Source organism: Stegastes partitus, unplaced genomic scaffold (assembly GCF_000690725.1).
Source record: "Stegastes partitus isolate 25-593 unplaced genomic scaffold, Stegastes_partitus-1.0.2 Scaffold595, whole genome shotgun sequence".
Classification (NCBI taxonomy): domain Eukaryota; kingdom Metazoa; phylum Chordata; class Actinopteri; family Pomacentridae; genus Stegastes; species Stegastes partitus.
Genome location: NW_007578326.1, coordinates 129,683 through 151,621, shown reverse-complemented (window position 1 = coordinate 151,621; position 21,939 = coordinate 129,683). Strand labels below are relative to the sequence as shown.

Below are 21,939 nucleotides of genomic sequence, written 5' to 3'. Positions count from 1 at the left end.
AAAAAAAAGTAACATTATAAAATTAAAATTACAATACAAGACAGAAAAGATAAAATCACTCCCTCTGTGCCGCAAAATAAAATCCTCTGCCGCTGCCCTTCCCTCCCAATCCCAAATGTTATTTCTGTCTGCATCAAAATTAATATTACACAATTTAGTTATATTACATTTGTAAAAACCAAAGACAGGAAAAAGGGTTTCTGGTTCGGGAGCTAGAAGGTTTAAAACAGGGAATGGAGTTTGGGGGCATTCCACATCATCCAAAGTGATGTCCACAACATAAAAAGCAACAGCTAACAGAGCCATGGAATAATAATGCCAGTTGGAGAGGTAAATAACCTAATGAGAACAATAATAACAACAACAACAATCGATAGCAATAATGACAGCAGACAGATAAACCAGGAAACCTTAATTTTTCTGATAGAGAGATGTAATCGTTGTGCTGTTAGTCTACTGTCCTTTGACTGCTGATGCCTGAAACATGGAGGAGAGCCTGTGTTTCAGCCAATCAGCGTTTTCACCCTGCAATGTTATGACTGAGTCAAATCACAATGCAGCTAGCAGGAAGTCAGACGACTCCTGAAGCAGAGCAAGGAAAAATGAAAACCGTAAGAAGAGAGAATGCAGAGCATGTATGACTGACGTCTTATCGGTTGAGATATGAAAAGTAGTAGTAAGGCAGCTGTCAGATCAAATACAAACACAGGACCTGGTGGGTGTGAGTGAGTGTGTGCATGTTGTGACACGCTCCAGTCCAGACCACAGGGGTCTGATGAGGAAATTCGATCAGCTCAGCTACACAGACTGCCTGCAGGTCATCTATCTCACAGTTCGCTGCTATAGATCCATCTTGTTGCTGGCTAAGCAGGGACAGGCCGCCGGTCAACACAGTTTAGTTAACCAATCAGATTCCTGGATAATCCGGCCACAGAGGCAAATTCAGGATATTAAAACATGTCGAACATGTTCATTTCGAGTGTGTGTGTGTGTGTGTGTGTGTTTGTGTATGTGTGTGAATGTGCATAGTCTGAGGAAAGGGTGTTTCAGGACAGGGGCTCATATGTCTGACTTTTCCAGGCTATCGTGCTGTAATGACCAACCCCTTAACTCCTCTCGTTCCCATGCACCATACTGGAGCGGCTGCAAACTTCATAGCATTATGCTAACTGGCCTATGAGAAGACAGGATTACTACTTACCTAATATCCCATGAGCTAACTCTGACACACACACACACACACACACACACACACACACACACATAGCCTGAAGAGGTGGCCCGGGGCCAGGACAGCTCGAACCAGAGAGAACCCCGCTGAGCTGAGCTAGACTGTAGACAGGAAAGAGCAGAGCGCTGCGTGCTGAAAGGGCAAGCTACTACAAATGAAGTGAACAGCCGAGTGAACTACACACTGGAATCATTAGCAGTCTGTTCGAGTCCTGAATCTTTTTTTTTTTTTTTCCTTTTGCTGGTCTTGTTCTGCTAGACTGGCCTACGCTGTTTTTCACTGGCTTGTTTATCTATGAAACAAATGCAGCAGAAAAACTCAGACCTCCACCCCTCTTCATTCTGCCCACCCACCCACAATACCATATTACGTAGTGAGTGGCATGACATGTGTTACCACTCCAAATAATCCACTTACAAAAAATCCTGAATCATTAACGTCGTTAAAATGCTATGATTCTTTTAAAATGTAACTTTTCTTTAATAATTTTATTTAAAGTATATAAAGATATAGTCTGTGAGATATTAGAGCTCAGTTTGCACTTTTGTACATGCTAGAAAAACAAGGCATAGAAAGGCAGTGCGTGTGTGTGCATGTGTGTGTGTGTAGGTAGGTGTGTGTGTGTGTGTGTGTGTGTGTGTGTGTCTAAGTTGCCCCCTGCTCTCTCAGGCTCTCATACTTATGTAGATGACAGGTCCGCCAGTCAAACACACTCTAAGGTCCTGAGGGTGACACCACTACACGGAGAGCCGGCGGTCCAGTCTGAGGGAGAGGGAGCATGTTTAAGAGCTAAAGGCAGTTCTGTGCACACGATGGGGGCGTTTGCTGGTTTAGTTTAACATTATCTATGATTGTTAGACGAGCTCTAGCTGGTGAACTACGATTCTGTGCTGCTGAGACTTGAGGGAAACGTCTTTTGTTTTTTTTTTCAGTGTACAAGCCATGTTAGGTGAGGTAAAATGGCGAGTTAACAGTTGCTTAAACCCCACAAACCCTTCTTCCCCCTGCAGCCTTCCCCTTTATGGTCCCCTTCGCAGATCCTCTTCATCCTCGTCTTTTCCTCTCCTCCCTCCTCCCTGGGGTTAAAATTGTTTTCTGTGAGTAGAGTCATGCTATTTCCACAGGTGGTCCGCAAGAGAAAGAGGGTCAGGACTGGATAGAGACAGAAGGAAGATTACATAAAAGTCATAAGCTCTGAGAGAACAGTATGTCGAGTTCAGTTCGGATGGTCTTGTCTTGCAGTGAACACGGTTGAGCGTCCAAAGTCCACCAGTCCCATTCACTGTTGGTTGGGCTTTTTCTTTTTTTTTTTTGCTTGTGTGTATTTGTGTGCATGATCCAATAGACATACAGCAATAGGCTTCCCTGAGTGGAGTGGGCCAGGTTTAAGAGTCAGTCAGACAATATCCAACAGCTCCACGCTTCAGTCTTCAAGACAATTTCATTTTTATCCCATTGTTTTTTCAAAAGGGCTTCATGAGTTAACGATCACTCAGAGTCGCCCTCCTCCCTCATTTTTCCATGTCACTGCAGCGACAAGCTGTGGGTTTTTAGAAACAGGCACTTGAAGTCCCGTTGTCTTGTAGGAAAAGTGGCATGGGTGTCCACATTGTCATCCTAGATGTGCTGCTGGGCTGTAAGGGAGTGAGAGTCCCCTGAAGAAAGTGTTGACTGGCTGCTAAACCTACTGAGGGGGCCTGAAGGTGGGCGTTGTGCTACTGGAGCTTCACTGGCCGGGTGGGAGGTGAACTTGGGTTCCAGAGCAAGTCTCCGTCTGACGTCAGCGCTGTTACAGTCATTGTGTCTGGTGTGTCTGAGTGAGTGAGGCCTCCTCTCCAACGATGCATCCTGATCCAGACAGAGGACGTTTGGTGGGTCTGACAAGAGTCGGGCTGTCTCTAAGTTGCTGGATATATTTGTGTGTATGTTGGACTCTGCTCTCAGGTCACTGGAGGTTTTGGGAATCTAGTTTGTCTGTGTGGGAGAGGGATTACAGAGGAACCATTTACATACGCCTGTACTACATCCTGTGCTGCTGGAGCAGTAGTGTTTAGACTAAGGCTCTCATCAGCAGTCTTTATTCTCTAGAGACAGCTGTGCAGTGGCACGGTGCAACTCAGCGCTTGCCATTCTGTGTGAGGCCAATGGTGTTGCTAAAGAGCCCTCATACGCCAACGGGGGAGGACTCTCCCCTTCTCCACTGCCTGTCCCGTCCTCCTCCATCTCCATCTGTCCATTACTTTGCCTCGCTCTTTCCCTCTCCTCCTCTGGTCGTACTTTTTTGTCATCTGACTCCTCCTGTGAGGCCTCCATCCGCTGGTCTTCGCTCCAGCGTCTCTTGAAGCGGAGCTTGAGGGGGATGCACTTGGTCTGGGGAGCTCCCGCCGAGGCCGTCTGAGATGGGGGTGTGTTGCTCTCAACCGGCTCGGGGGGTTCACTCTTGAGGATGGGCAGGCCACGGTGTGCATTGGACTGTGTGTGCTGCGAGGTGAAGAAAGGCATGAGGCCAGGCGGAGGTGGAGCGGGGGCTTTGAAGACGTCCTCGTCCAGGTCTTCGTCAGGATGGGGTTGATGCTGAGTTGTGGCTGTGCCGTTAACATGGTGGTGGTGGTGGTGATGGTGGTGGTTAGACGCTCTGAAGTGTCGAGGAGAAAAGAGCTCAAACTCCTCATCTCTTTCATCTGGGTCTTCATCACTAATGTCAGTTACCTCCACCTCTTCCTCAGACTCTATATCAGAGATGGGCTCCACCTGAACAGTCAGGAAAAAAAAACAGAGGGACAAAGACTTCAATGAGCACAAGAGGAAAACAATAAATGGAGGAACTTTGGCAGTGAATTAGTAACACATTTTTAATCTTGTGATGTTTTAAAACTGATGGCCATTTTCATTATGTAAATTATACACATGGTGCTTTACTACAAATAGTTTGTTTTGAGTCTAACAATGGACCTTTGCTAATTGTGCAGACTAAAAATACATATGAAGAACTTTTCAGGGTCATGTGGAGATTCATGTCAAACCGTTTACATTAATTTATATATAAGCACTGCTTAGTTCACAATGGGGGACATTTTGGTCCGTATGTCATACCTTTATCTTGGGTAGCCCGGCACTGTTTAGAGACTGCGTTGAGGAGGAGGCAGAGATAAGACCTGAGCCACTGGCTGAGCTCAGGTCACTGCCGAATGATAGCGAGGATCCCAGGCCGGAGGTAGAGGACATGGACCCGGATCCTGAACCTGAAGACAGTGAGCTTTGCCTGGGTTTACTCTGGCTTTGCCCTTCCCTCTGCTTCCTGCCCAGTGGAGGTGGCTGCAGCTTGAACTTAAAAGGAGACATGTGTGGGGGCTCCTCACCCAAGTGCAGTGGGTGATGTATGGGATGGGAATGCGAGTGAGGGTGGGCAGAGTGAGGAAGATGCGGGTGGTGGTGGGTGGAGTGAGCAAGAGGTGGATGGTGGTGCCTGTCTCCTCCTCTTTCTCCTCCCCCAGCTGTCGTGGCTCTTTCTGCTCTCTCGGTTGCTCCCCTCTCTGCAGTCAGACTGGCCTTGTCTGCGGCAGGCCGGTGGGGCTGAGGGATGACAATGTTGGGGTACTGGAGGAAAGCTCTGGGGCTGAGGCCATAGTTGTACACCGACTGGGTATGGGCCTGCAGGTAGCGCTTCATGTCCTCTGGGTTGAAGGAGAAGTGTGAGCCTAACATGGGTGACAGAGTGGGTGAGGGAGTGTAGGGCAGGTGAGATGTGGGGGTCATGGAGAGCGCTGGGGACAGAGGAGGGGCCAAGAGGCTGGCACCTCCCGGCCCTGGCAGAGGGGACACAGGGAAGGGGGACAAAGGCTCCGGATGGATACGGTGTCCAGTGTGGCCGCGGGAGCCTGGGTGCCCAGCAGGGTTACCTGGCCCTCCATACATGCGGAATAGGGTTTCATGAGACAGACGGGGATGGATGATGCTCCGGTAGCCTGCTCCGCCACCAGCTCCTCCTCCTCCGCTCACAGCCCGTTCTCCCCTCTCTTCTCCTGCTCCCGTGTTACCCTCCTCAATCTCAGAATTAACCGAGGTGCCGTCGCTGCAATCGCTGACGGAGCCACGCGCCATTCGTCGGGCCACTGAGCTGAACATGCCCCCTGGGCTGCGTAGGTCCTCGTTAGGGGAGAGGACTTCTGAGGGTGTGGAAGGAGGGAAGCGGAAGTGGGTCCCTGCACCGGTGGGGACCGGAGGGGCACTCTGGGGAACACTGCCTCCTGTAGATGTTAAGGCAAGAGAGGGAAGAGAAGGAGGAAAAAAGAAAGGGAGATAAACTGAGAAATAATATACAATGTTCTCTTGTATAATCCCATGTAATCACGCTACCCTATTGTGGGATTAGGAGATATAAAAACATGCACACTGTTAGAATGTTGGTGCTTACCAGTGGAGCCCATGTCAATGAAGGGGTAATTGACCAAAACCAGTTTATTGAAGTTGAACTTGTAGGTGAACCTCTTGCCTTTGGTCTTATGAAGGATTCTCTTGTTGTAGTAGTATCTGTAAAACAGCAAAAAATAATCATGATAAATAAAGCTAAGTCACTGAAGACAAGGAATATAAACACTGCCTCATCTACATGAATAAAACATTTTGTTGAAAATGTGGGTCTCCCGTTAACAGATTATTTTGCTCCTGGAATCATTGAGACTATGTCAGATGAGCCCGCACACACACAAGCACACGTGTTAAAAAGCATAAGTCATTCATAACCCCCTCCCTCCTTCTCCATGCTAGCTAGATATTAGAGAGTGTTGTATGATATTTGCACAAAGCAGACCCAGAGAGGAGAAGAGGGAGGAGGAAGAGGGGGGAGAGAGGGGATGAGACAGAGAGAAAACAAACAGACAGAACGGGCAGATGGACTAAGTTGTGCAGCAGCATAGGGATGTTGTGTGTAGGGATCGCTAATAATTAAGAGATCAGTGATTAATGTAAGCAGTGTGGCCAAACGCAACGCCTTTTCAGCCTGCATGGATTGTTTGAACACAAGGGTGTGTGAGTAACTGTATGCATGTTTGATAAGTGTGTGAAACCTATGCCGTGTGTGTGTGTGTGTGCATCTGTCTAAAAGAAGGTCAGAGATTATAAAAAAGTTATTTTTAGTTCTTTTAAGTTCAGAGGTTGTCAGACAAGTATCACACACAACATTTTCATTTTGCTAGATGGACCTATCTTTTTATGTAACAGCAAAGCAAAGCCACCAATAATCTAGCCCATCTTTATCTGTTTATGTAATGGCTATTCTATCTTTTTTTCAAAAGCTTTCTCTCTCCCATGGCTCCTGCCTACAGTACAAGGCTCCATTTTTATTAACCTTTGTCCAGCTACAGCTCTTTATGTAACATCTCTGTGCTTTCTTCCCTGGATCCACATCCACTTTATGTAACCTCTAGGTCCCTGGCTGCCAACCCTTACACACTGAGGGAGACCAAGCAAAGGAAAGAGGGGATGATTAAGAACAAGAAAGGAACAAAAACCGTGTGCCTGTCCATCAGGGAGAGAACAAGCTTGTGTGCCACGCTCACTGAAACTACCACCCATCCTTTTAACAATGCCCCTGGATATCAAACACAAGGTTTAACCAGACTGCACTTTTCACGTCACATCTCCATGCCTACCTGCTTTTATAGCACTAGACTCTGCTTTCCCTTCCCTCAGCTTGTGCCACAAGTGATGAGTGCTGGCAAAGACATGGTCTTCAGGGTATGTAGGTAATATTGAGTTAATCAGAACCCATTGACTATCATTACGCTGAATGGTAGTTATCTAGGCGGCGGCGTGTGTGTCTGCGAGTGTCTGTCTGTTTCGTGGTGGGGAGGTGTCGCCCTTCACCCCCTCTTATTATGCTTATTACACAGACTTGTTGGGCCGTTTTTACTCTGGGAACAGACTGTTGCTCTTTTTTTTTTTTCACGTGTTCTCTTCGCAACCCCCTTTCTCCCATTATCCTACTGATACCCCTCTGTCTCCCTCTTTCTCTCATCAACCCACCTCCCCCTCTTTATCCCAACTCTCTCCCTGCGCTCTCCACTCGTCCCCCGAGGCAATGGGAGAGGATGAGAGCGAGGGAGAGACAGACAGAGAGACAGGACAGGCCTGCACTGTTGAAAACATTGTTTACGCCAGGCACAAAGCAGCATGTAATTTCTGCTCTAAGGGAGACACTCACAAGAGCCGGGAAGGAGGGAAGAGAAACACTTGTGCGCGAGGGCACAGACGCAGACAGGCAGCGAGGAAAGCAAGCAAGCAGAATTAAAATCACAACAGGACTGTGGGGATAAGACTGAATTTCCTGTCCTACCACTACAACATTTTTTAGGCAAAACACTGCATGAGCTCGAGTTGGATTTCTCTCCTATTTGGATTAAGTAAAAATATTTAATCACATTTATTTTTTGCTGGTCAGTAATGAGTGGCCGGCCCTCATTGTAATACAATAGCTGTGCTTATATTTAGTCAACCAACACGGACATGAATGAGGTGGACAAAATATTAGAAACACCTCTCAGTAGCACACCACCACAGTCTTCCACAAAGACCAGACAGCTGAAGAGATGCCTCTAGTTGTGCAGTTTTAACAGAGTCTAAATATTGTTAGTTGTATAGGTAGAATTTATTACAGTGCTGTTGTATTAGAATATGTGCTAAATGTGTATAATACAAACTCATCCCAATAATATTACTGCGTGGACACATTTGTCTTACTCATGGCAGTTGGCTAGTAGGGAGGGGGTACAGCCAAGTAAAAATTTAGTGTGTTTGGGCGCACATGATGCACACAACGCTGAACTGCATAGTTGGAAGGAGACAACTTAGCGGCAACTGAAGCTGTCTTTAGAGCACATGGTCACCCATTCTTTCAACATGACCCACCCCCCCGCCCCGCGCCATCATACGGGCAGACAGTCTTTGAAGAGCATTTGAACTTACTTCAAAAGAGAAGAAAGAGATTCCTTGAGTGCCTGTGTTTAGCTGCCCACCGCACTCGCCTTACACGCACATGTGCGACACACACACACACACACACCTACCATATCCTGTGCCATCTCATTCAGACAGACTCAAACATACAGTTGCATGTGTTTCCCCACTACGAGAACATATTAGTCAGGATATGCAGCTTTATCCCACTCCCTGTTTAACTAAAAGACTAGACTGAACAATCAGTGCAAGTATGGATTTAGCCAAAGCCTTCAGGGAAACGGCGGAGGCATTCTATCAACTCGGTTGTTTCTGTGAGTGATTCTAGGCCAGGGATTAAAGCTGTGATTATACAGACATAGAGGGATCCAAAACATTATGATCAAAGCAGAGAGATGTACACTGGAGTGCAGGAACTAAATAGCAATGAACGAACAGTTAATTTACTTCAACCACGTCTGAAAGAATTCACAGGGAAATACCACAACATTGTTAATAACATGTTTGTTAGTAGATGTTGTATTTTTACTGGTGTCATTTAAATACCTGAGCTGTATCTCTGACATCAAAACAATACTTTTTATATGTCGCTTTGACGTCTTACTTTGCTAATATGAACAAAATTTGGGTTAAATAAATTCAAACTTCTGAAACAAAAGTAAGAATACAAGAACTTACAAGAGCAACAAAAATCAAAGCAGCACGGTACAAATAGAAGTATAAAATTGGAAAGGCATTGACTCGGAGGAAAACGACTGCTTTAATTGTAAATGTGGTCGTGTTACAGCTCTGTTTGTCAGTTCTATCAGATATAGTAACGCTGTAGTGTTGAGGTTGTGAGATGGTAATAGACCCTTCATCAGAGCAGAGTCAGTGCCACTGCAGACAGTCGTGTTGCTGCAACGTCTCATAGTTTGTTGCTGAGTTTACTTGTTTGTTGTTTGGAATCCAAAACCAAGTTCTGTGAATTATTTTGGCAGAATTGTGAGAATTCTGTGTTTTCAGACTTGAACATTTTAAAAATTTTCACCCTCAAAAAATGTCATACCTGGGAAGCCAATTCAAGGTTCATGAAATCTGGTAAGGACACAGACAAAATTGCTTCCAGCAGATTGATGGATTGAACGACTTCAGCAGAGGCCAAATATTTAACTATTGGCCCTTGATAATTGAAAAAAAAGTATACGATTTTTAATATTAATGCTCCAACATCAGTAGATTTTGATGTGTGGCAAGTGTAGCAAGCCAGAGTTTCTTTTATTTTGCCATTTTGCCATGCCTTATTGGTAATGTGGCGTCATTAATATGACCACAAGAACCTGTGTGCATAGAAGCCCACATAGTCTAAAGCTACAAGTTGCTTCCATGTTGTCTTAATGTTGAAATTTAACAACATTAGAAGCTTAAGCCCCTTTCAGACATGCGCCCCATTCTGTTAAAGTAACAGGAACTGAATGTAGTGAATGAACACCCTGGTCACATTTCCATAAAGGTCGTGCCGGCGGTGTTACTAGGTCAGACCAAGCAACGTTTCAGTATCACTTTCAACACGGCACAAGTCTGAACTGCACTGTCAGTAATGGTACCTTGAGTTGAGATTTTCCCACGTTTCAGTCCCAACATTCATCCAAAAACATCACAGAGAGCGGTCAATAAACAGTCTGTGTGCCAAAATCACAACACAATTTTCTCCCTCACTGTGCTCTGCAATTTTAAATCTATTAGACTACATGCTGAAGTATCCATAATAATTCAACTGTACACATACTACGAGGTCAGAATAATAAGAATAATTGTTTTCCTTTACAAGATGCTAACAGGAGCTAAAGTTTGTTGCATCCAGCTGTTTAGGACTATTCTCTCTGAGTTAAATAGCTGCAGCATCAAACAGCAGTAAGATCCATACGTGAGTCTTCATAGACACAGAGAGAGTTGGGCGCATTTGTGTAAGTAAAAGAATTCCCGTGCCGGTAACTTCATCAAATTCATATAATTAGAAATTATCTCAGTGAGAGCGTAGAGAGTGGATCAGGATCTGACAGCAGATTTCTCTGTGTAGGTCTACATGTTTTGACATCAGACAGGTGAGCTGTCATACAAAATGGCAGTTTAGTTTCCAGCTGTTTAGGAGTATTTCCCATTTTCAGTCATTAATTAATGATTTATTATAAGTTTAATAATGACATGGAGCATCAGATAACAGTTTGAAAACGTTGTAGCTTTTCTGTTTTCAAGGGTCACTAAAAAACACATTAGTTTTCATGTTGTGTTAAAATTAAAAATCTAATTTTTTCTCCTGCTCTTTAAAAAGAAAAAAGAAAAATAAAATCAGTAATTAAAAATTGCCTTAAATGAAACATTTTATTCTTATAATTTTTTCATGTTTTCCCACAAACATGTAAATATCCATTAATTTGGTAACCTTGGGGATTTTTTGCAACTTGAACAATATTTTTTCTGCCTTGTCGGATTTGTTGTAGCATTTTTTTGTTTGTTTGTTTGTTTTTTTGCCATGCTCTTATGTCTTAAAGTCACTGCAAATTCAAGGTCAAAAACTGAATATCATCAAAGCATTTGATACAAACAGACAAGTTTTGTCAGTACTTGTAAAGCATTGAGGTTTGATGTCCAGCAAAAGAGGTAAAAAGAAAAGATAACTCAACATGATGTTGATGTTTTTGCACTTTCAACCCAGACAGTGAGGGACTCCTTAAGGGCAAAAGATCCGTTTCTTCACTCAACTTCTTGTATGACCCTATGTGCCCTTATGTGACATCTGTAAGCTCGCTAATCTTTTTCAGTACCACTCCGCACACAAGAACACTCACACAATGTCAGCGCTAAAAATGAATTTAACCAGCCTGCTTGCATGTGCGTCCACAGGCCTCGCCTTGCCCATTGTTGGGTTGTAAATAGGTGCCAACTATGACAGGAAGTTAGGATTACAATACTCCCCATGCATCCCATGTTTATTTTCTGCCTCTTTCGTCAGCACTGGCTCTTGCACACACATCCCAGCTAGATCTTCCTCTAGACATGCACACACACTAGCTGCTTACATTGACGGATGTGTGTGTGTTCAAATTGCACATGTAAACGTCTTTTGTGTAGAAGCTTGGTTGGAGGACTTTTTAGCGACTCAAAAAGGAAAATAAATGTGATTTGTGGGCACGGGAGCTGGGTTTGGGCTGTGATTAGCAGCCCTGTTCTGTGTATGCTTCAGGGCATACATGTATTTATCTTTTTGTGCATCAAAGTGTGAAAAGGAGGATCTGGGCAGGGTCTGACAAGGCTGGTCACATGCTCTGTGGGTGCAAATATGTCGTCAAGCCCAGTGGTGTGGAAGTGTATTTTTGTTTTGTATGTGCGCACGGCTCGTGTGCTTTCCACCCTAATAGAAAATAGAGGCCTCATTTAGTCAGGGACAAAGACATACACACAGAGCTCATGTATAATGAACACATACATGCTGCAGCTAGAGACAATGGAAAGACAATACACAAAAGTACATGCTGAACACCAAGTCATACAGTGACCCTATCCCAGCATGCCCCCTCTGCACTTTCTCTCTGGCCCTGGGTGTTTCCACATAATGTACTGATGTAGAGAGAGACCTTCTGACCTACAAACAGGCTCTACCAGTTAGGTGAGTAACAGTGTGTGCATATGCAGCAGTATTTCCTGCAGCATGTTTTCTACATGTGGTCACAGAGGTTATTGCTAAATGCACATCAAAACCAGTTTCAGTTCAGCAGTTTAGTGGCTACTGTATTTCAGGGCAAGAATGAAAACGAGACCTTACACCATCATACTCTACTATAGTGCTATCAGTTCATCAAAAAAAAAAAAGTATTAAACACGTATTCTCATATATTTGAGCATACAGTTACAGAGTCGTCTACCTATTTCTGCTGTGGCAATTTTCCAGCTGTGGTGGCTCATCACATCACAATAAGACGAATGTTGGAAATGTAGCCACACTCCAAACATGTGTGCGAGCATGCATGCTTGGGCAAAAGTCATGACAATGGTGCATTTGTTTATGTGAATGTGCACATGTGATGTGCTGTTAATCTTTGCCAGCTGTGCGTGGCAGGCCCCCTGACCTCTGACCACTGTGTTAGAGTTAATGCTGGCTGCTGACTGGTGGGCAGGGGAGCCGGGAGGTCTTCAAGGACCTGGGACCTCTTAGCGTGATTACACTCATTAAGCAACACTCTGCAATGAATGATTGGCAACAGGCTTCAGTTCCATCACTTTTCTTTGTCATTTAGTACAAGTCACTCTCATGTGAGCAGGAAGGTGGTGCAAGTAGATGTCTTGATTTCCTTTCTCTACCAAGTATTTCCTTATGATGAAATGGCAGCTATTATTAAAGACTGTGCCCATTCTTCCATTCATTGCTCAACCAGAAATGCCAAGGAGCATTGACATCAAACCTTTTGAAATATCCATGTGGAATGCGAATAAATTTGAAAAAAGCAGAATCTTTGGAAGACATGACACACTCTGGACAACAGCATTAATTGTCTGTTGGCTTGTTGGGTTTGTTTATTTTAAAAATGTGATTAATGGGTGCCCCAGTCGCTCAACTGGAGCAAGGGACACATGAATAGGGGCTGAAAGACCCCAACACAGCGGCTATGGAAGGATTCTGACCCAGCATGTCGTTACACTTCTCGTCTCCCCCACCTTTACTGTCTCTATTCAAAATAAAAGCTCAAACGCCCAAAATACAATCTTAGAAAAGCGATTCGCTGTAACAAGATACAACAACTTGATACAAAATTTGACTAAATAAACAAAACAAAACCATCTTACCTCCTAACATCAAGCACACACACACACTTTTGTACATAAACACACAATTGCACAGCATGAGCGTAATCCTCTCAACATGAGTGGGAATTTCACAGCAGCCGTGGGAGCAGGAGGCCAGGATGACGCATGGGCCAAGGCTGTGTCCCCTCGACGGAAAGCAAACGCACACGCACATGTCCACACACAATGCAGCAGTCCTGATTAAGGGAATTTCCACCATGTGCATGGCAGACAGGAAAGAATAAGATCAATGAGGTAAAAATAGTAATTACAAAGGCAAAGTGATAAAAAGAACACTTCAAAACAAGAATGCCTTTTCAAGTATGTGTGCAGGCTAATTACCACATGCTGACTATCGTCTCCATTATTAGCAGGCTCCAGGTTTTCTCCATATGAAGGGCATGAGGTGGCTTGCTTTCCAACAGCTTACTCCATATGGGGACAGTTAGCATACACATGTGTGATTTTGTGGCTGCTTACTTTACTGATCTTTAGTGCTAATAATTCTCTTGCACCATTCCTATTGATGTGACTACAGAGACTTTTTTTTTTTAACAGTGTCTCTTGCGATGAAAGTCAAATCAGGTGACAACATGGACGTGTGTGCACAACTGTTGTTTTGTTGATTTGTCCTTCTCACCCTTTACCCGAAGTGACTGTGCTTCATTTATAGGCACTAAGGGAGACAGCCTTACTACACACAGGTAGATGAGGACACCATCGTGAAGGAAGGGAAACTTCTATGAAGACTTGTTGATAATCGGCCTCTAAGACCAGTCTATCAGAGGGCTCTAAGACCCACTATATATAAGCACATAGCCTAAGCTCCAAATCTGTTACAGCTCCAGAGGATGGATGTGCTATAAATAAACAGCCTGACCACAAGTATTCACATTCACATTCTTTTTTTTTTTTCTCCAATTCAGGAATTCTAAATCCGGATTGCAAGTCTGAGTGTTTGTGTGCATCACATGTAGGCACCCATAAGTAGTCGATGTTAATTCCCTCTGTCCCCAAAGGATCTCATCTGTTACAGAAGTTATCTTAATCTCACCGGTGTAAATGAGCGTACATAAGCCCTCCCAGCCATAAATTAAGCAACTCAATGTGTTTCCCTCGGTTAATGGCCTTGGTGGCTTTCTTTAAAGTGCTTAGTCTAATCTTGGTTGTGTTTGTCGGTACACAACAAACCGGGGACACAAGACAGTGAATGAGATGCTGCTGCTCACAACTGGCATCAGCTGAGAGGAGTTGCTCAGGGATGTGCGATTCCTGTAATAATCAACTCTAATACGCTAAGTTAATACTTTAGAGGGTAGATCACACTGACAAGCGGAACTTTTATCAGGCTTTTCTATTTTTAAAAATATCAAGAACTAATGTCTGTTCATAAAAGCCAAAGGCATAAACACTATGAAAGCAGCTGCTGTGTGGCTCAGATTTGATTTGTTTTGTGGGATTTAAAAAAAAAAAGAAAAGATTTTATTGAGCTTGAGTAAATTTTCTTCACTGGTATGTGCAGTTTAACTTTCTTGATATTTATGAGACCAAATTCAAAGGTCAGCAAAGAAGACCAAGGCAAGAGAAACATTCCCTTAAAATATTCTTCACATTAACCATATGGTGAAACTATCCTCAGTACAAAACATCCAAATCAAGTAATGAAGTCATTAGTTGACTTTAAGACCAGTGGTATTAACAAACATTATGTAAAACAACTCCAGTATTACCATGGGGTCGCCACCAACCAGTGTCACTTTTATAACATGATAAATACAGTGCTGTGGAAAAGTATTTGCAACCCTACAGATATCTCCTATGTTTGTATATTTGTCACACATACAGTCCACTCCGAATGGCTAAAAAAAATAACTAAATTAAGGTTTTGGAGTGGCTGAGTCAAAGTCCGGACTTTAATTCAATTGAGATGCTGTGGCAAGACATTAAAAGGGCAGTTTATGATCCTCTGTGGCCTCCACTGACCACCACCACCATCACTCAGTTGTTCCTCTAAGTCTTCCTTCCACCATCCATCGGCATCCCATGCTGTGGGCAGCAGATGTTACAACTGAGAACAACCTGGACAAGCTCCTGCCTCTCTCTCTTGAGTAATTTTACACTTTTCCAAAACTTTCCTGAGGTCACTCAACAGAATCCCATATTTCAACCAACACTTCTGAACCTCCAATTCCTCCAGTGTGCTACTACCTGTCAAGCAATTTCAGACTATTCCTTGCCTAAACAAGTCCAAAAGATTTCCACCTTTGCTCAATGACTTCCTTTAGCTGTGGTGCTCACCATCTTCTCCTTCTCCTAACTCTATAAAGCCACTTCTTAACTCAATGTTTGTTTCCCTTTTATTAGTCAGTCCAATAGTTTGCCCTCATCACTCAGCTGTAAATGACATATGCGTCCCAACATCTTCATTTTAAGTCAACATGAGGCAACTTACTTACTGGGGTAAACCGCAAACACAGTTGTACTTAGCCAGAGGACCGGGAATGTTTTCAACCCCTGTCCTTCAATTGAAGCCCAGAGACTGAATATTTAGTTGCTGCTGCTACATAAACCACATTATTTGGAGTTCTTGCCCCACTAAAAAGGAGACATTTCTCATCCTGACAAATCAGTAGAGAGTGGTCACTCTTCCAGAACCCATGGTTTTTGTCTGCCACTCAAGTGCTAATGGACGACAGCCTAATTAATCAAAACCGTTGTAGCTTCAAGTTAGTATGTCAACTAGCGGTGTAACGGCACACAAAAATCTCAGTAAATGCTAAATTGCTTCTTTTTTAAATTAAACACTGGCATGCTGAACAGACTATGGTGGTATTTTTCTTTAAAAAGTTTCTCAATACAGCTGCAATTGGCTAAAACTTACTAAAGAGGAAGTCAAATTTACAAAAGCAAATCAAAATAAATATTCTCCCAGAATAAATAAAATATAATTAAATAAATATCTGTTTAGGTGAAGCATTTTTAAAAAAATAGCTATGCTTAAAGGGTTCCTTACTTGTAATTGACAGCAGATGCATTGGACGAGTTGTGGACAACAGTAGCTTGTGTTGTTTATAAAGAGCGAGTATGACTTTCTGGGTAAAATGCAGACAAGAGGGGACTTTGTAACTGGGCTTAATATTTTCAGCATGTGTTTAAACCCTATGTTCTCAACAACACAGTATGGTTACATATCCAACACTACTGTTTGTGTAATCTGACGGCGAGATCTTATTAAATTGGTCATGCAACTGAAGCATGTGGGCTCCTGCTGATATGGTAAATGTTTACGTGAATATATCACCCTGTTAGGTCCACAGATCCTCATCATAGCCATGATTACTAGTGCAGCATAATTAGGCCTTTGTGGATTATCTGGTATATTTGCAGTTCATCTGATGTATTTGCTAGTCCCCACAGAAAAGGAGTTAAATGTCAGGAGCAAAAAAACTATGAATGAATACACCCTACCACAAACAGATACACAGTGGAAAAAGCATATTTAGAGAGTTCTCTGTGATCATACCTCAAGGCTCTGCTGAGTTTATCATAGTTCATCTGGGGTTTACACTTCCTGGCCCCCCAGAGCCGGGCCACTTCATCTGGGTCCTTGATTACAAACTCGCCATAATCCCCCTGCCAGGCGATGACATCATGATACTCCTCTTTCCTGAGCAGTTCCAGGATGAAGTGCCACAACTGGATCTGTCTGGACCCGGGGCTCGACTCGGGCTTGTAAGCCCATTCTGGGAAGGCGAACCCTGTAATAGACACATTAAAAAAAAAAAAAGGATGGTTAGTGAGATCATTTATATATTGCTTGGAATATTGAACGGTGATGTGGAGAGCACAATTAATAATCATAATATTCATAAATCAAACTAACAGACATCTCTTTGATGTAACACAAGGACCAAGAGGACACTTTTGTCTCTGTAAGCCAAACTAAGGAATGAAGATTAAAAAGAAAAAAAAGAAGAGAGACTAAGTTATGACTACAGACAGAAGTCAGTAGTTGTAGTTATTTTAGGTGATTGTTCTAAAAGAGAAAAGAGGATTACAGGTGTCTGGCCAAATATAGAGCACATACAACGGTGCAGTTAAGTACACAGAGTAGAGTGTCCTCATTCATTCCTGACATTACACAAAGTCTTCCCCGCTTTCTTTTTTTCATTCTCCAGTCAGACTTTTTTTTTTTTTTGTAGGGTTATCCCAAAGCAAATTCTCTTTCATTGGACAGTTTGACACAGTAAAGAGTGAATGGAAGAGCAGGAAAACAAAGAGAAAAGACAGAATAAGGCCATAAAGGCGCACAATGGTATGAGAAGCACCGTAATATGGCTCGACTTGTTAAACCCCAGGATGCCCTGATAGCATTAATTATCCTAATCAAGACTGTTTAAGAAACCACATTGCTGTCGCGTCATTAGGTCAACATCTTGCGACAGTAGCTCTTCACAGGAAACACACAAGCATATCAAAACTACAACACTAAAAGTCACAGTGTTAGTGGAACAGCTGGGCACATGAAGAACCTTTCCACCTCTCCGCCACCTCTTTCCTTTCATGCAGTCACTCTTTCCTCTGACTGGAGGAAAACAACATGACCAGTCATCTCTCTTGTCGGTCCTTCCATCTCTCTCCACCCAATGCGCGAAGGAAATGCAGAGTAAGAGACGCCGAATAAAACTGTGGGCGTGGGTATATGACTGTTTGCATGAGCATGTGTGCGCCCAAATGTACAAGTTTGAAAGAGTTTACGTGCCAGTGCGTGTGTTTGAAAATGTGCAAGTCTCCCACTAACATTCTGTTGCCTGGGTGGTCAAGAAAATTTGACACGACTGAGCAAAACAGACTATTACAGTGTAATATTTAGCCACATAAAGCCTGGACCGGATTTTATTTTATCAACAATCCTCCTCATAGCTCAGACTGACACACAAGTGAAAAGGTTGTCTCACCAAAGACATACCATCATCCTGTCTGAAGTGTCATTAGGCAGGAATGTAATACTCACGAATACTGTTTGATACATTTGTGTTGCACAAAGCATCAAGTTAAACTGAATGACCAATACGATATAAATACTACGATGCACTCTATGTTGTGCCTGTGTCTTTATGTGTGGTAATTGTAGTCTATGTTTTTAAGCCGTGGTGATGCTAAACACATATAATGCACTAAATATAAAGTGTCTCTGGTATTTCATTCACCTCATTTCCATATTTGGCAAAGAAATACGTCGCTGTAACATGTAATGCAGCTTAATAAAACTACATCCTCAAATATTATACATTTAAATGATCATCTGACACTAATAACTTGTATTGTTTTACTAGGGACGGGTTCTATTTTTATACTTATTTGGCTCATTTGATTTCTGCTCTAAGATGACATGGAAAGACGCACAAGGCTAGCATGACGCCAGTGTTTCTACTGTGCAGCTACACATCATGCAAATGGCAGCAGAGGAAATGAGGCAGGCTGGGCTGCACACTGGTTAACAAACAGGCCCAAATCATCAGATTATGGAAGTGCAGGCCTGTCAATGGATTTGCTGGATGACAGTCCGAGGCAGAGATGGATAGCCCTGATAATCTCTTCCGCACTAGCCTACTCTTACCATTTAGTCGGTGTTGCATAACACTAAATATTGTTGCTAGCACATCTGCCAGACATCTCTAAAGCAACTGAAGCCTTTTAACATCTTGAGTAACTACTTAACTAGTTCATCTACATTTCCACTTTTTTGTTAAAGTACTAAGGAAAGTTATGTTCCTGCGTCTTCCTACTCATCTGATGTAGGTTACTAGTCATTTTTTCACCACCCTTTCTTGGTGGTTTCCCTCCACAGTGATGTATTTGCAAGGCATGATCAATGAATCACTCAGTTGTCCCACCTCCTCATTTTGCATTTGAAAATAAAGACTTTTGAATATCACTCAAATTATGTATAAGATGCCTACACATTTTCCATCTCCAAATTCAAAACAACATTTATGAGTGCTGAATTATGTGGATAGTAAGCTGTGCAGGCAGCTACTTTATTTAAACTGCAGATCATTGTTCCTTAAAACAAACATTGCAATGTGTGAAATGACCATAGGTGTAAAAATAAATTAAAACTGGTTCAGATGCTCTGTAATTTCTCAGACTTCCTGTGTTTGTGGTGGCAGGCAACATAGAAATGACAACACTCACTCACTGTCATTTTATTTCCTTTTTCCTCTTCCCACCTTCCACCTCCTCTTTCAAACACAGAAATAAGCATCCATAGCATGATAAACCTTGAGTGAACAGACCAGGGGCTATGTACACTGAGCATGCTACTGCAACTATTTAAAACCAAACTAAATAAATAAGCAAACAACACAATATTTCCAAACAAAGGAAAAATTACTTTGACTGGGTCAAAACATGTCAAGCTGAGACGTGACTTGTGAAATTCCTAATCTGGCAGAAATGAATAAATAAGTAGTGCTGACAATATCTTTACTACTGACCTTGAGGTGCTGCCGTCAAACAAGACAACTGTTGAACTGAAGCTGCTCAGTGGCCAACATCAGATGACTGTTGGTACTGGAAGCTTTAAAACAGTGTGTAACTGTCTGCATGTAAAGAAGCGGACAAAATGAACAAGACAAGCCCCAAAAACAAAAATTAAAGCAAAACAAACAGTGTTTTGAGTTGCTGTATGTCTATAAATATTATTTTTTGACTTGGACAGAGATTGCTACACACACATCACATATTAGGTCATTGAGTGAAACTGATTCCTTGAAAGTACTTGGAGGACCAGCAACCACAATGTGTCTTTGAATAAAGACATGGGTACATTTTATACCTGAATGATACACGATCAGGGCTCTACAAGCCCCGACAACTTTGCTTGTGTAACTTCAGGTGTGTAAATTTGACCTATTATTTGGGTGTGCTGCTGCATAAGGCTTGTGAGTTCTGACTATTTTGTTAGCAAAGCTCAGTGTACTAAAAATGTAGTTAGCAGCTACCCACTGAAACATTGGTGTCTCTACAATGTGGTAGAAAAACACACTTTGACACAAACCCGCTGTCTGACTTCAGCCAAAGATTGTTAATGAAGTAAAAGAAGAGTATCGCTAACATAAGTGGACTGATGTTTCTATAAGTCTAACATAACACAAAGGATGGAATCCTCTTGCAAAAACATCAGCTGACTCCTGAAATTATCAGCATCTAATATTATTTATAATACATACATAAAACACAGAGGATCAACTTTTAGTTCTGTACCAGGGACTTCTGTACTTTTAGCAAGTAGGAAAACACATTTCTTTTTTTAGTTTGTTTGTTTCTTTAAGGGCTGATGTCAACATCGATTATAGGTGATAGAGAAAGATTGATAATAATAGTTAAAACCAATACGCATTAAAGGCTATTTATGAACTGCCGGTAATAGCAGGAAACCTGCCATTCATAACAAGGTTAGTTCATTAATAAGAATTACTATGACTGAATTTATACATATACACAGAAAATGTTCTATATTAACAGCATGTGATAACAGAAAACCTGTTGTTTATAACGAGGTTCCTTCATTCATAAGGATAAGCCGTACACAATAAAAATAGAATTGATGAAGTTCAAACATCACATGATGCCATGACACTCACCTATTTACTATGAGATTGATTTATTGAGATCAATAACAATAACTTAGCCGCTAGCCTTTAGAACAGCTGTAGCACTGTGAGAGTAGACAATGCACTGACTTGTGGCGATGGCTGTGCTTCTTGTGGAGTTTTTACAGTTTGTGTCTCTGCTAGAGAGACGTGTCCGTCACTTAGAAGTTAATCTTACCCTATGAAGATGTTAGGGTACCCTAGATGACGTTAGCCGTAGGCTACAAGGCACTGCAAAACTCTTTGCAATAACCTTCGCTTTGCACTGTCAGCAAAAAAATAAGTTCCAGCTGCTCAACTTGTGAACACCTACAAGTGAATTATTGGGGTCTTTTCTGTACAGCAGGTACACTAGGCATGCTTGTGGAAGACTGCAGTGTTTATTACAACTTCAGCAGTGTCTGCTACCTCACCTTTAAAACACAGCACTGCTAAATCAGCAGAGCTTCTCCGTGGAGCAAATGTGCTCATCACTCCCGGTCTGTAAACAATAGCTTTCAGTGATTTGTAACAGCCAATCAGAGAGTGCTGTGGGAGGGACATTGCTTGGGAATACAGGGTGGCTGCAGGGAGGAAGCTCCGGTTGCATCATAGCCAAAGAAGTGCATTTCCCTTATTTTGCCGTAATCGGTCAAAAAAAAATAACAATGCCAATAATTGTAAAAATGCCAAATACTGGCCTCAATAATTGGTTGATAATCGGTTGACCCGTAGTGTCAATGTATGTGTACTGTATAGATACACACCAGGGTGTTGTGTTTGTCGTATAACTCAACAGTTTACCTGCCAAACTTGCATATCCAATCGCTCATGTGTGTGCTCTGTCCTGATTGAGGACAAAGCACAAGTGACTCCTTCTGACCCTGTGCATGTGCATACGTGTGCATGAATAGGAGGATACAGAGGCCTGTGACAGAGATGGTTTAGATTATAGTAAGAGGAATGCTGAGAGCAAGAACAGGTGTCTTTGTGCTTCTGTCCACCCAGGGTCCAACCAAGGCTGAGCTGTCCTGACTCGCACTAGATCAGCCAACACACATACACACACGGACATGTTTCATCAGCCTTGTACACCCAATAGGAGAACTTCGATGGGGAATTTTTGGAATTTGTGTATGTGTGTGTGTGTGTGTGTGTGTGTGTGTGTGTGTTAGCACATGGTCCGTGCCAAGCAGTAAGTCAGGATGAAGAAAAGAAGGAGAGCAGCACTGAGGAAGAGCCTGCAGAACATGACCTAAGCCCCCTCCACCACCACCACCACACTTAACCTCTCTG

At 42.8% G+C, this 21,939-nt stretch overlaps 1 protein-coding gene across 1 annotated transcript in view; it reads right to left on the bottom strand.

Moving 5' to 3' along the window:
- Positions 1 to 1,410: 1,410 nt before the first annotated feature.
- Positions 1,411 to 21,939, bottom strand: part of erfl3 (Ets2 repressor factor like 3) — a 55,221-nt gene continuing 34,692 nt past the window's right edge. The window contains exons 2-5 of the mRNA XM_008289132.1: positions 16,530 to 16,764; positions 5,646 to 5,761; positions 4,325 to 5,478; positions 1,411 to 3,982 (exon numbers count right to left, since the gene is read on the bottom strand). Of these exons, the coding sequence (XP_008287354.1) occupies positions 3,299 to 3,982; positions 4,325 to 5,478; positions 5,646 to 5,761; positions 16,530 to 16,764 (2,189 nt within the window). The 3' untranslated portion in view covers positions 1,411 to 3,298. The remainder of the gene's footprint in view (positions 3,983 to 4,324; positions 5,479 to 5,645; positions 5,762 to 16,529; positions 16,765 to 21,939) is intronic.